This window comes from Castor canadensis, chromosome 8, assembly GCF_047511655.1.
Source record: "Castor canadensis chromosome 8, mCasCan1.hap1v2, whole genome shotgun sequence".
Classification (NCBI taxonomy): domain Eukaryota; kingdom Metazoa; phylum Chordata; class Mammalia; order Rodentia; family Castoridae; genus Castor; species Castor canadensis.
The window spans coordinates 142,751,982-142,767,033 of record NC_133393.1 but is presented as its reverse complement, the minus strand read 5'-3'; the positions used below and the strand labels follow the sequence as shown (position 1 = coordinate 142,767,033).

At 35.5% G+C, this 15,052-nt stretch overlaps 1 protein-coding gene across 5 annotated transcripts in view; it reads right to left on the bottom strand.

The window, feature by feature from the left end:
* Ric8b (RIC8 guanine nucleotide exchange factor B) overlaps positions 1–15,052 on the bottom strand; it is a 115,924-nt gene that overhangs the window by 79,103 nt on the left and 21,769 nt on the right. For all 5 annotated transcript variants that reach the window (XR_012450976.1, XR_012450977.1, XM_020180903.2 and 2 more), the window contains exon 3: positions 1,541–2,149. Coding sequence is in view for 3 of the 5 variants with exons in the window: in XM_020180903.2 (XP_020036492.1) it covers positions 1,541–2,149 (609 nt within the window). In the remaining 2 variants the exon portion in view is untranslated. The remainder of the gene's footprint in view (positions 1–1,540; positions 2,150–15,052) is intronic.

Genomic DNA, 15,052 nt, shown 5'->3' with positions numbered 1-15,052 from the left:
ATGAAGGAAAATCTCAATTTACTGATTTTTGTTACATGCCATCCCACACATATATTGATGTGCAGCCACTAAATTACAAACTGTTTTTGTCAGGAATTTGAGATACTATTTTGGGCATAACTTAAATAAAAGGGGCTCCAACAATGGCAAACCAATAGTCTCAGAAGAGCTCCTACAACTAAATGGAGAACTTGAAAACACCAAAACAAACAGTGTAAGAAAAATAACCATAGAAGGTACCAAATAAGCAGAGACATAACATACTTCCAAATATTTTGTTTCAAAGCATAAATGGAGCATGTTGGCTTTCCACATCTTTTCCTGCCAAGTCTCAGGAAAAACTGAGCATACTGCAGTCATCTAAAACAGCTGTTAGGACTGATCTTCAAATATTTGGTTTCAAAATACAGACCTAACTTATTTACACTTTAAAACTCAGATGCCTGCATACTCCCACTATAAAACTGCACTGAGATAATCCTTTTAAAGTAGATTGCTAGCAAAAACAGATCTTTATTCATGGGTGAGAACTATTTCAAATGGACATAACAAAATGTTAACCTAAATCCTAAAGTCAATTGTCTTTTTTTTTTTTTCTTTGTCTTTTAAGGCAGGGGATGACTTTCACTAGTTATTTAAGGTTAAAGAGAAGAGAAAAAGTGAAATGTTAGGACTGTAAAAGAAAAGTTTGTATCTACTTCACTTAAAACTGACTTGTTTAAATTAAGTTTTGTGCTTAGCATATTGTTCTTGTGGGCACTCAAATACAAACTATCTAATCTGATTCACTTTGGGATGCTAGGAGGTCCAAACCACAGAAAAAGATCTTAGTCTAGAAATAAGTCAAGTGGTTTCAAATAACCTTTCCCACACTGCAGTGCAGTGCAATTATGCTTGTTTTCTAGGACTCTGTATAAGCATGGATATCTAGTTGTAGTCCTACCTAAAACTATAAGGTAACACACTACGAAACTAGTAGACATGCAGCATTTACTCTTTTCAGCAGACATCCATGCTTGATCAATTTCAATTGACTGAATTTATTATAACTTTTAACATGGCAGTCATTAAATACCTATACCTTTACCAACCCCACTGTTTCTCTTAAAATCTTGTAATTTAAATCTTCTTTCTTTTAAAATCTTGTAATTTAAAAAGTCACTCTTTAAAAAAAGACATGGTGGGCATGGTGGCACACGCTGGTAATGCCCATCCTCAAGAGGTTGAGGCAGGAAGATCACAAGTTCCAGTCTCAAAAAACAACCCTCTGCAAAAAAGAGAAGTAACAGTCAACTCAGAAAACTGTATTTGGAATCTTAAAAAAACAGAAGTCCATCTGCATCCTATTCTTCTGATGGGTATTACACAAATGGAAAGAATAAGACTTGTAATAGTTATGAAACATATTACAGTTCATAGAACTAGTTAATGTGGGAATTTGGAATTTTCTATTTCCCAACTTAGCATTTTTTCCCTTGCAGGCAACTGTAAGAACACCCAGATCAATTAAATTCAGTAAGAATATTCTTCTCAACCTTACCTCTTTATGCACCTTCCAACTGTCTACCGTCACATTGAAGAGAGCTTTGAGGGCTTCAATGGCACAGTCTGTCTCCTGAGGTGAGAGAGGAGGTCCATTATGGTCTATGACCGATTCATACTCATCGGTCCACTTGATGCTAAAGGCACTTTCCAAGATCTGGGTTAGCAGCGGTAGTCCCTGGAGCTCATAGCGCAATTGTGACCTGATGTCGGTGTGCAAAAGTGACAAGAGGAAGAGTAAGCGCAAGTCAAAGCACTTAATGTCATTGATAAATTTTCGGTCCTTGCACTTTCTCAGGAGGTTACAGAGCTTTGCAGCAAGATTAAGTTCCAGGCTAAGCTGTTGTGCCATCTGACTATTGAACACTATGTTGCACAGACATTTTAATGATTCCACAATAACTGGGAATTCTGACACCTTCTCCAAAGAATCATCCGACTCATTTAGCTTGGCTAGTCTCAGCAGTATCTGCATATTTTCCTTAGTTGTTACAGGAACTAAAATCTTTTTGTCTCTGGAGAGAATACGGAGTACTTCCAGGCAGCACACTTGACATGTTGTTGGGACATCCTTTACAAGAACTTTAAATATGCCTTCACAGAGTTTCTGAAAAATAAGAACAAGTATGCAAAATCATTATTTGGCTCAAATGATTTAAAACAGAAGGTTTCTCTAACAATGTATTTAATATGAGCTAAAGGATTGGCTCTAAAAGTGTTTTGTTTTTTTAAATCACAAAATATGAGAATTGGAAGAAAGATTATATTGGCATACTACTTTTACTTTACAGATAAGGTAACTGAGGGCCAGAGAGGTAAGTTACTTGCACTAGGACACAGTGAATTAGTGGAATTTCCTACTTTCTAGGTCCATTATTTTTTCTATAAAATCACTTATTCTATTTCTTTTTTCTTTTTGGCAGTACTGGGGTTTAAACTTAGGGTCTTGCTCTTGCCAGGCAGGTGCTCTACCACTTGAGCCACACACCTACTCCCACTTACTCTATTTTAAACAGACTAATTTTGAATATTTTATATAGCTTGGATCTAAGTAGATTTTTAACATCAGACTAAACACAGTATCAGGTAGAAGGCAATCAATCTGAATCAATAGTCTGAAGCTATTTCCTTCCAAGAAAAAAGGTTAATGCTGAAGAACTGGTTCACAACTGCCCACAGTACATCTTCTTATGAATTGAGGAATCCATTTCTGCTGGATTTTAGTTGTGTTATTTCTTCTGAATTTATACTTCTATGGCAGTAGTCCCATGTTTCAGAAACCTGGAACCCTCTTTAGCTAAGATCTAATAATGCCTGATCATCAAATAACCCCAGAGAAGAATTTGTGCTGACAAACTGATAAAAATTACTCCAAATGTTGGGTTCCAAAGAGTTCAGCTGGAATATATTATGCCTCAAACCAATGGCAAAAAAGTTATCCCTCCAGGCGGACTAGGTACAAAAAAAGTGTTCCCAGTGATGAGTAAATTACAACCCCCCTCCCCCCACTGCCGAAAAAAACAAAAATATTTTCCTCTGGGCAGTCCTGTGCCAGACACATGGCTTGGGAACTCAACAGAAACAGAATCTTAGTGCCCTCCTTTCTCTTAGTATAGTGTATAGATTACACAAATACATATATCTTATAAAAATATACCCTAAGTATATTGTAGTTTGTATTTTTTTGAAAAGTATTTACACTATTGTCATATTCAATAGTCACTGACTATTCCCTCAAAATTCAGTATCAGCTTTCATCTTAAAATGCAGTTCTGCATCTTAAGCTTACCTTTTTATGTAGAGCAAGCAAGTATAATCATTCCATTGCTGGACATTCCTATACTCCATTACATTTTATAAAAACAACCAATATAGGATCTTACAAAGTTTCTATTACCCTGTCATCAGACTTAACTGTTTAAAAAGAGGATACCTTGGGTCAAACATGATTTTGGCAGGAATCCCAGGCCATGTACAACTTTGTGGTACATCTTGGTTATACAGCTATAGAAATACTAATTTTAAGTGTAAATACATTCTCTAAACAGAAGTAGGAAGGATCTTTACCTGAGAAGCTGAAGAAAATTTTGTAAACAATGTCAACTCTATCACTGCCACACCTGATTAACTAGAAAGGACTTTCTTTTAATATCACTGTCAAAGCAGTTTCTTAACAATGCCATGTAGTTTGGGGATGGAGGGAAGTACAGTGTACTCATTATTAAAATTATATAGGGCAGGGAAAATTTTCTTCAATTTCAGATCTTTCACAATGAAGACAAAAACATATATTCTACATACTATTTTCACATCAGTTTACCTTTCCATCCATACAATTTTATCCAGGAAAGAAATAATTTATCTTCCTATTTAAGTTGAGAAGTATATACATAAATATATTATAAAATGTTATGTATGTGTATATGAAATTCTGCATATCTAATAGTATACAGGCATTTTTATTTCCTTTTCTAAATCAAATAATAAAAGCAACAATAAAATCCAAAACAATCTATTGGCAATGTGGTCCCTTCTACCTTTAGACTTAAGAAAGAAAAAGAGCATAGCAAGAAGACAAAATAACTGGACTGGGACACTGAGACCTATGAAAGATGTGAAAAAGATTAGAGACACCCACAAAATTTATAGTTAAAAACGGCTTTAGTGGGGGTGTAGTGGTACATGCCTATAATTCCAGCACTCTGGAGGCTAACATAGGAGGATTAAGAGGTCAAGGACAGACTGCATGGTGAGACCTTGTCTCAAAAAACCATACACATATACAAACACACCAAAACAAAACAACCTGCTTTATCTAAAACTTGCCAAAATCAACCAGCAATCAAAGAAAAAAGTCTTTGTTTTAAAGCAGTTTTTAATCCCAGTTCTTGAAAATATGTCTCATGAGACTTCACATAATGACTGTTAGGAAGATTTTGCTATAATGTCTCTTAAAAAGTAACACCACTTTTTGGACAATAACTCCTTTTTCTTTTTTATAGTATGACTTTAGAAATTAAAAAAAACAGGTAAAATATAGCAAGTGATATTTACTACATACCCACAGTTTTATTGAATAATTTTTATTCAAAGAATATTGTAAGGAACAAATTAATTATGTATCACATTTGGCCCATTTGGCACATTTGGATCAATCAGAAAAGGTGTGCTTTTATAATCACACCTAAAGGGCTAAAGAGGGAACATTCTTTATGGCTGCTTCATCTGAGTGCATACAGTCCCTTTATATTTCAAAGGTACTCTTTTATCACCCCCCCCCCCTTTATTTGTTTGCTGTACTGCCATTTAGTTTTTTTCCCCTCGCCCCCTTTCCACAATATATCCTGAGACATGATATGATGTTCCTTCAGCATGGCATGATGGGTAAATGTGCCACCACATCAGGACCATAATCTTTTTCTAAGTATGAGAGCTGAAATGTTTATAAGCCTCCCAAGCCACTTCCTTCTTTGCTCTGTTTTTGTCTGAGCCTCCCACAAGCAACATTTTTGCCTTTTAATAGAATGAGCTAGTAAGACATCTCACTGCTCCCGGATCCCTGTGAACAAAGGCCATGTTTTACCCGCATCCCAGTGGTGGCCAATGTGTGCAGCTTAAGTGCAAGATAACATGATCTCCCAAAGATGACCTTCATTGAAGTCTACCACTTGACTCTCCAGCACCAAATGGACTCTCCATTCCAAAGAATGATTCCTCTGCTCTTCTCCCTACCGGCTACCACTTATTATTAAGCCTTCTCTAAGTACAATTAGTCATCATTACATTTTCGGTATAAACTTTTTATTTCCTCCAAAGTGTTTGTTATTTGTACAAACTTGTTTTCATTATTCAACTGATATTTTTAATCTGAAAATTACTTGGGTATCTTAGACAAAGATGAAACACAATTTTCCCATTACAATTAATAGAAATACTTTCTCTGATTTAATAATTTTTCACTTTAGAGATCAGGCTTTAGGAACCAACTAATGTCATAGAGTCAGGGTTAAGTATGCTTATAAATTATAATTATAACACAGAATCTTAGAAAAAGCCTTTCAAAAATGTCCATTAGCTTTGTAAGCCCTGGCTATTTCTATAAAATAAACTACAAGGTCCTGTAGGAGAAACTTACGGGTAACATCCCAAGTGGTTCCCTAATGTCCATACCAGGGATAGCCAGAAAAAATTTTAACACTTTGCTCTTGAACTAAAACTGGATTAGACTGTAGCAGTGGCTCCCAAAGTTCAGCACACACCATAATCACCTAAAGGTTCATTAAAACAGACTGTTACACCTCAACTACAAAAACTTCTTTGAAGGCAAAAAAGACATCTCTTTTTATGGAAGAAGCAAATGTCCTACAGTGGCTTTTGAATCAAAGAGACCTGAATTTAATATTTGGCTTTGCCACTGTGATTTTTTTTTTCCTTTGCCAGTTTTATGATTTACAATCGTTACTTATGCTGAGCATCAGTTTCCCATTTGTAAAATTGAATAATATCATTTACATCCACAGGACTGTTATGAAATAGATTCAGGGGCATAATCCACACTGTTTAGTAGTGACTTTTGTTATGTTTTATTTGTTCATAGTCATATCTGTTAGCAGAGCAACTGTAACACCGTAAGCATTTTCCCTACCAAATAAACTGATTGAATTGAGAGTTCCCCAAATCTCAAGCAGTAGTAGAGCTCTGCTCGTACCTATTTTGTTCTTGTGATTATACTGGTTGGATAATTTACCCCACTGGATAAAAGCCTTTTCACATAGGAAGTAAAAGTTACACGCCTTCATATAAAGTTTGTTTTTCTTTCTGAATCATTTAAATTATTAAAATACTTATGTTTCTTAAAATATAAAATTAAAAAACTATTAAATAGAAATAACATTCACAATTATACTAGCTGCTATGATTTATATGCAGTGAACAGAGGACCTTCTTAGTCAATCTACTTGATTTTTAGTAATACCCTAATTACTTTGATATACACAGTTGTAATCCTATGTGCTTTTAATGTTCTTTCCTGCTTTTTTTATTCAACATAAGCATTTTCACAATGCTACAGAATCCTCCTAAACATATTTTTAAATGGATGCAGTATTAAGTGACTCTGGTTCTCAATGAGTCTTTTTTTTTTTTTTATTCATACGTGCATACAATGTTTGGGTCATTTCTCCCCCTTTCCCGGTCTTTAGCATAAAGTGCAACAGTCAGGAAAGAACAATGGATTTGGCATTTGAAGTCATGGCTCCTCAATTTCACTTGTTCATGTACTTTGCAGTTTAAGAAACTTATATGCTACTGAATTTTACATTTTTTGAATACTTACTATATGATTCTTAGAAAGATGAAGGTATTGCCTAAAGACACTTAGCTAAGAGGTAGGTTAGGATTCAATCCAGGTCATCTGATGCTGATGTAATTTCCACTGTAAATTAGTGATTGTAGCATAGCTGTTTCTCATGTATTAATTTTGATCTTGAATATGTCACTTTATTAGGCTTCTTTCTTCCCTATTTAAAATAAAATGCCATCAAAGGCAACCTTCTCCTTGCTCCAAAATGTCAGGCTTTTCAATATGACTCTTTAAAACCAGTTTGGGCTTTAACTATGAAATAAGCAAAATAGACTATCAAGCATATGTATGCATTCAAATGACTGATCTAGGTATCATCTTAGGTTATTTCTAAAAATATTTAAACAGTAAAAGTAAGTTATATGCAAAAGAAAAATGTCTTTGCCTGAAAGACATCATCGTTAATCTACTACACTCTAACCACCGAAAAGAGGTTTGTCAGAAAATACTTTTGAGACAAGTGCTACTTAAAGGTGTTGGCTATGGATTAGTGCCAGTTCATAAACTGCTTGTTGCTAGATCATGTTGAGATAAGCACCTAAATTGAGATAGTTATAAAAAAATGAGAGTAATATAATTTAGAAACCTTAATAGCAATTTGAATTTGCTGTGATAGCTAAGAATGCAAATATTTCTTTTAGTGACTAATTTTTATTTTACGAAAGTACTGTTCTATAAATCGGGGAAAATGAGCCAGGTGCTGGTAGCTCACACCTATAGTCTTAGCTACTTGGAAGATCAGAAGGATTAGGGTAAACAGTTTGTGAAAGTATCTCAAAAATATCCAACACAAAAAAAGGAGTGACAAGTAGTAGAGCACCTGCCTAGCAAGTGTAACACACTGAGTTCAAGCCCTAGTAATGCTAAAGAAAAAAAAATTAGGGGAGAGAGGGAGGGAAGGAGGGAGAGAACAAGGGAGGAAGGGAGGAAGGGAGGAAGGGAGGAAGGAAGGAAGGAAAGAAGGAAGGAAGGAAGGAAAGAAGGAAGGAAGAAAGGAAGGAAAACCTTGGACCTTCATCACAAATAATTTGAGGGGAGAGGGCAGGGGGAAGCGGGGAGAAATGACCAAACATTGTATGCACATATAAATAAAAGAAAAAAATAATTTGAGAAGCACCATTCTAGGCAATGCATTTTTATCTTCTATGAGTTTTCTTCAATTATATAATAAAGGTAGTAAAACTAACTCAAATTCCAGACTAATGAATAAATAATATAAAGCTTCATCAATATATGTAAGTAAGAGTTTGTCAGGTATAGTGTTAGAAACTGATAGTGGTCCACCAACAAATCTATTTTCTCTTTCTTAGGCAGTAACAAAACAGTGGCCTACATACACCACATTTCCCAGTTGTTCTTCATGGACAATATGACTGAGCTCTTGCTTATGGAATGTGTTTGGACATGTTCTATGCCACTTCTTTAAGAGTACATAGTCCTTCTCCACTTTCTTATCCCCTTTGACAGCCCAGTCTTGGCTAGGACAGTGCTCGGATGGTGAAATATGACTTAACAACTTGAAAGGAAGCCAGGTACCCCTGAAAAAATTCATGGAGCAGTCATCCACCTGCCTGGATGATCACCTGAGAACTGTTACTTGGAAAAGTAACAAACACCTTTACTCCTAAACCACTTCTATCTTGGTTCCTTTAATTCTAAAGTTGTTGGTCCTTTTGGCACAACTTAGCTTTAACTTAAATAGAACATGCCTTTGAAATATGGCACCTCACCAATGCTCCACCCAGAGTCTCTTGTGCTGCCACTCCATAAGTAACAGATACTATAGTCTATCTCAAACACTAAGCAATTAGTCTCTCTTTTTAATACCAAGAGTAGACTGGTTTTGGATGACTGGTTTGTATATTCATTTGCTCATGTATTCAGCCATCAATCAAGAATTCTCCAAGTGTTCATTTTATAAATTGAAATCAATATGCGGAGACAATGGTAAGCTTCTAAGGCATTTAAAATCAAGTGGAAAATTACAAAGAAACGCAAGCTATGGGCTACTATGATAAATGCTCTGATAGATCGAAGCCAGAAGTTTTTGGTATTACTGACATTTTAGACTGGAATTCTTTGTTTGGGAGGCTGTTCTATGCATTTTAGGACATTTAGTACCACCTTAAACTTCTACCCACTAGATGCCAATAATACCCACCACCACCACCACCACCACCACCAAGTCATGACAATCAAAAATGTCTACGGAAGTTGTCAAATGTTTCCTGGAAACAAAAACAAGTCCCCCTCGTTGAGAAACACTGATCTAAACATAAGCAACTCATGGAAAAATTGCCTAAAGAAGTAGTAGCTAAGATACAGCTGACACATACAAGTTCAACTTCTATTCAACCACCCAATAAATATTTTGAGTGCCTACTATATTCAAGGCATTGTGCTAGGGGATAGGTATTCAGTAGTGAACAAAGACATGATTCTGATGCCATGCAGATCATAGTAAAATGGGGGAGGCACATAATAAACAAATGAAAAGAATATAGTAAAATACAAGGGAAATGAACAAGGTGCTCTGATAGAAAAAAACTGGAGAAAGGATCAATATTAAAGTGATATTTAAGCCAAGTTCTGAGAACAAGAAGCTACATGTGCAAAGAGTGGAAGAAAGAGCAACATAGGCAAAATCGGGTATGTTAAAGGTCCTGAAAGCTACTATGGTGATTCTAGTGGCAGACTGCTGTGAGTTGAAACTGCAGGTAAACAGCAAACGGATTATGTGGGGTCTTACAGACTTATTTTATCTGCTATGAAAAATCACTAAAGGAGTTTATGCAAAGAAGAGATATAATCCAATTAAAAATTTAAAAACATTATTCTGGCTGTCTGTGAGGCAAATAGATTGGAAGAAAACAAACATAGCTTCAACTAGAGAGGTAGCAGTAAGGAGAAGTGGGTAGATTTGATAAGCATTTTAGAGGAAGGACTGACAGACTGCTGTTTGTGAAGGAGGGAGATTTCTGGTTTAAGCAACGTAGTGACATTAAGAAGGGAATGAGGTGGGGGAAAAACATTGTGAGAAAACACTGTAAGGTCAGATTACGTTTGACAAGCTTATAGAAATGTCAAGTTGGAAGTTGAATGTATGTGGCTGGAGCCACATAAACAGCCACTGAGGCTATGCTTTCTAAATGAGTAAGAGTATTCTCATTTAGGAACAGATTAGATTACCTACAGAAAAATACAGAGAAGTATCCTAAAAATATATAGACAAAAATGCCACCACTGATAAAGAAGATTAAGAAGTATTAGCAAGATGAATTTAGGCATATGGGTTTCTGGAAGACACGCAAATGAAAGCGTTTTATGGATTAGTAGTCAACTATTTCAATGTAGACAAAGGATCTAATGGCATAAGGATTTGGTAATGCTAGACAATGACTTTGGTAGAAAAAAGTTTCTGAGTACTTGGGAGGACGAAAGTGGAAGGAGTAGATACCTTTTAACACATAAGGGAAAAAGAGAAGTGGGATGATAATAAGAGGGAATAAAAGGCCAAGAGAAGCTTTTTCTTGTTTTAAAGACAGGATAATACTCATCTGTGTCTATACAATGTGAATTAATCCAGAGGGAAATAAGGAACTTATTGGAGGGTATTAAGCAAGGCAATTGTATTATATTTATATGTGGGGAATAGCACTGAGTTAATGTGAAAAGATGGAAATAAGCAAAAGAGGCAGGACCAGAAGCAAGGAGATCATTTAAGAGGTTGTTGCACTATTCCCAGTGAGAAATGACAGAAATCTGAATTAAGGCAGTATTAATGGCATTGGGAGAAGAAGAGAGAGAAGAGATTTTAAGGAAGTAGAATTGACAGAATGATTGGTCAAGGGTGAAGAAGAAAGAGGACATAGGGAACCTTCCAGGTTTCTAATTTGGATAACTTGGATAAAATGGTGGTATCATTCACTCCTGAGTTAAGACACTTATTTCCTAAAGTTGGCAGCAAAAAAAGAAAAAAAAAGTTATTGCCTGATAGACTAACAGTCCCAGGGCAGATAACTCAAATAAAACATATCCAAACTCCTTAAGTAGGAAGAGGTCAGATTCCCTGTAACTAACACTTCTAAAACTTACATTCAACTATTTATCGTCACAATATCCTTGATGTAAGCACAGTAACTTGCTAATACCTGTGTAGACTTCTGTGCTTTTTTTCATGTTATTTCCTATACCTAGAATCCCTTCCCAACCCTGAACTTCCTGAAGATAGAAATACCTGTCTTCAAAACAAATGCCATCTTTTTCACCATCCCCAGCAGGAAGTAATCTCTTCCAGCTCTAAACCTAGAGTACTTAATCTCTACTACTATTATAGAACGTAACACCCCGACCTTGAATTATATTTATGAAGACTTATCTCTCTTATCAGCTTGGAGAGTAGAGCAGGATTTGCCTGATATGTTTTTGTTCTCTCCTAGGTACAAAGATGCTGTGAAATATATTGAATATTTACATATATGTACTAAGTATGCATGCACTGTATGCACTGAATGTCTGGGTTTAATTCCCAGCTGCCACTTATGTTAGCTGTATGACTGAATACAATAGTCAACTTCTTTAATTTCTTTAGGTGTAAAATGGGTATAATGGTACCTACTTCATAGGATTGCTGGGGAATTAAAAGAGGTGATTTATACGTGCTGTTCTAAAAATAGTCAATAAATAAATGTTATTTATCAGTATAACACATATACCATTATTATTATCATACACTTAAAAGCTATATAGTAGAGAATATGAATTTCTATCAGACAGCTGTGATTTGCTATTTATTATCAAGTTATATGGTTTCTCTGAACTTTAGTTTTATTACTTGTAAAATGAGAATACTCCCTATACAACAATGTTGTTTTACTAAATGAGATGATGGTAAACAGAAAGAGTTAAAATTTCATGCATCTAAGAACAAGCCCTGTAAGCAAAGACCTCAACCAATAACAGTATCTTTAAGGAGACCTATTTTTTTTATTGAAACAATAAGCCTACATGCTAATTTGACATAGTTTTCTCTCTGATACTGTTATCAAAAGGATTTAGTAAACTGAGTTTTGGAAATCTTAGTTACTGATTGGGTGAAATTTAGGATTAAAATGGACTGATTGCTGAAACAACAGTGAAAAGAGAAAGTGAATACTGCAAAAGACAAGGACTAATGTTTGCCTTATTTACAAGAAACAGGAAGGTGCAATAACTTTCCAGTTCAAACTGGAAAGAAGGACAGGGTACACACACACCACAGGCACTGAGTTCAACTTGGCAGTAACCCTAGGATAACTGCAGGCTAGAAAAGAGCCAAAGAAACAATAAAAAAAAAAAAAAAGTTTCCAGAAGTAAAATGTTAAGGCGTTAGAAGGGGCTATGGTGACCACTTAATATTAACAAATACTAGCAGCACAAAAGATTCCATAAAAAATGGGGGTTGTGGGCAAATAAATCTGGGAAATTTATGTGCTCTAGGAAAGAAACCTGTTTATTTTTTTAACTGTGATTTCTTTATTTGACCACAGAGCCCTTAAAAAATAATATCCACTAACATACTTAGACAAAGTGGTATTTTTCTTATTTTACGGATATAAAAACTGACACTCAGACAGGCTAAATAATTTGCTTATAGTAGTACAGAAAGCTACAATGGAAAGGGGACTCAAATTCTTATTTGACTCTAAGTTCTACTTTCTTTTCACTCTATTGGTATCTGGTGATATGTAAGAAATGAACCAAACATAAGTGTTCTTAATTTTACAAGCAATTCCAGGCCAACCTATGTCATGAAAGAAGTATTAAGGATGGAATTCTTTTCCTCCTTAATTAAACAGACCTAAGTCCTTAAACACAATTCTCCTTTTTTTTCATTTTTTAAATATTTCTGTTTTTCTATTGTAGTCGTGGTGGAACACCTAACCTTACAATCTGCTACTTTTTCTTTAACAAACATGGACTTTTCCCCTGGCTTTTCCTCCATTCTGACTAATGTTAGCCACACACTCAATGCTTACTCTCACTGGAATCAACCAATAGTCCTATAGGATAGGGTGTTGCTCTTAAAATAGGCTATACACATTCATCTGTGAGATGAAGCCAAGGGTCACATCTTAAAAGTCACAGGATAATCCTACTACATTTTCTTGAGCTACTATTTTATTAAAACATTTGGGGAGGAATTTCTAAATGAAAATAAATATATTGCAAAGCAATACATCCTGGTTTCTCAAGGTTATGTCTACACTCTCCTCTGATGGATGTCAATGGATATATATTCCACAAGGATCTAATTTTAGTTCTTAACTCGAGCTGAAGTTCAGCCACCTAAATCTGATAGCTCTAAACTTTTGCCCTTTGTATACAGTAAGCAAGTTAAGAGTGAGAGAGGGAGGAGAGCAAGAGAGAGCGAGCTTACTATAATTAATAGATGGATATAAACTTACTATAACTAATCATTGGAAAAATGTCAGTTCTATAAGAAAGAACTATTCAAAACTGTATTTTACAAAAATACTAAAAATGATTTATTGCCAGAATGTTAATATGTGCTTTTAGTAAAGGTTAGAGAAAGAAGATTCTGAAGGTCAAATTTGGGATTTCTTTATAAAAAGCCAAAGATATTATGTAAATGAGTACTCAGGCATTTGGTTCATGCATATTTAGCTTAATGTTATATTTATATTCTTTGGGGTTCCACTTTGTGGTATGGAAGGCAATCATAATTTTCATGTTTTTTTATTTAACAGATACTGTCTCTGTGAATGAGGCTTATTCTTATTTCTTAAATTCCACTTCCAGCTTCCCTTCTTGCACATGTACATTTTTCAGTAATATAATCCTTTGGCTATGTTCTGTATCATGGTTGATTCTGCCAAAAAGACTGAAAAGGGAGTTCTGAGTAACAATAATTAAACTAGTTTGGCTCAAGTGTCTTTGCTAATTAGCAATTCTGAGAAAGACATGTTGTATCATCAAGAGTTCATTAACAGATGGAAAAGACAGCTTAGGTGTAAATGAAAGCTTATAAAACAATCAGCTGCCTTTTCTTTCTTGACTGAGGGCAGAAATGGGCATGTCAAAACTTTTTGCTTATCTTCAAACACAGTACCAGCCAACTCTGCTTCTTTTACTACTTAAGCATCTTTTATATTTCAAGAAAGTCCTTTTCTCCACAATGCCTATGAGAAATTTTAGTCTTTTAATATATTGGCAGATACAGAATTATCTTCATTTCTTGCATATTAGAATTGACCAATGAGAGAACATTACCTTATTTAAGTTCTTAGCATAAGCTATAGTTTGATAATGCAGTCTATTAACAAAGTTGGAAGATGGGGTTGGTGGTGGTGGCTCAAGCCTATAAGCCTAACTATTTGGGAAGCAGAGACAGGGAGAATCACAGTTTGAGGCCAGCCTGTACATGAAAAGGTTCTCAAGACACCATTCCACCATTCCAACCAATGGCTGAGCATGGTGGCATGCACCTGTTTCCCTAGATGCATGGGAGGATCATGGTCCAGACCAGTTTGGGTATAAACCTAGACCCTCTCAGAAAATAACCAACACACACACACACACACACACACACACACAGAGACAGAGAGAGAGAGAGAGAGAGAGAGAGAGAGAGAGAGAGAGAGAGGCAGTGTGACTAAGTGGTAGTGTGCCTGCCTAGCAAGCATGAGACCAAACTCCACACCTGCCAAAAAACTCTGCTGCAGTAACATATACCTGATATCTCAGTCCTGGTCCCATGAATCTCTGTAACCTTTATTGCATGTTTCAGTGTAAACCAAGGTCTTTCCTATATACAATCTCTTTGGAATTTCCTTATTTTGTCTCCAATGTCATTTACCACACAATACTCAACTTATCATCCTGAACTAGTTCCTCAATGAATTCCTGGTTCTTGGCTCTAATAGCCCAGGCATGGGACTCTTGGTAAACTGATCTATGGACTGAATGTTTGTGTCCCGCTTTTCATATCATTCATTCATTGTTGAAGCCTTAACCCCCAATGTAATGATATTTGGAGATAGGACTTTGGGGAGGTAATTATGGTTAGATGAGGTCATAAGGATGGAGTCATGGTCTGGTGGGATTTGCACCTTTATAAAAAAAATGATGCTCAAGAGCCTGCTTTTC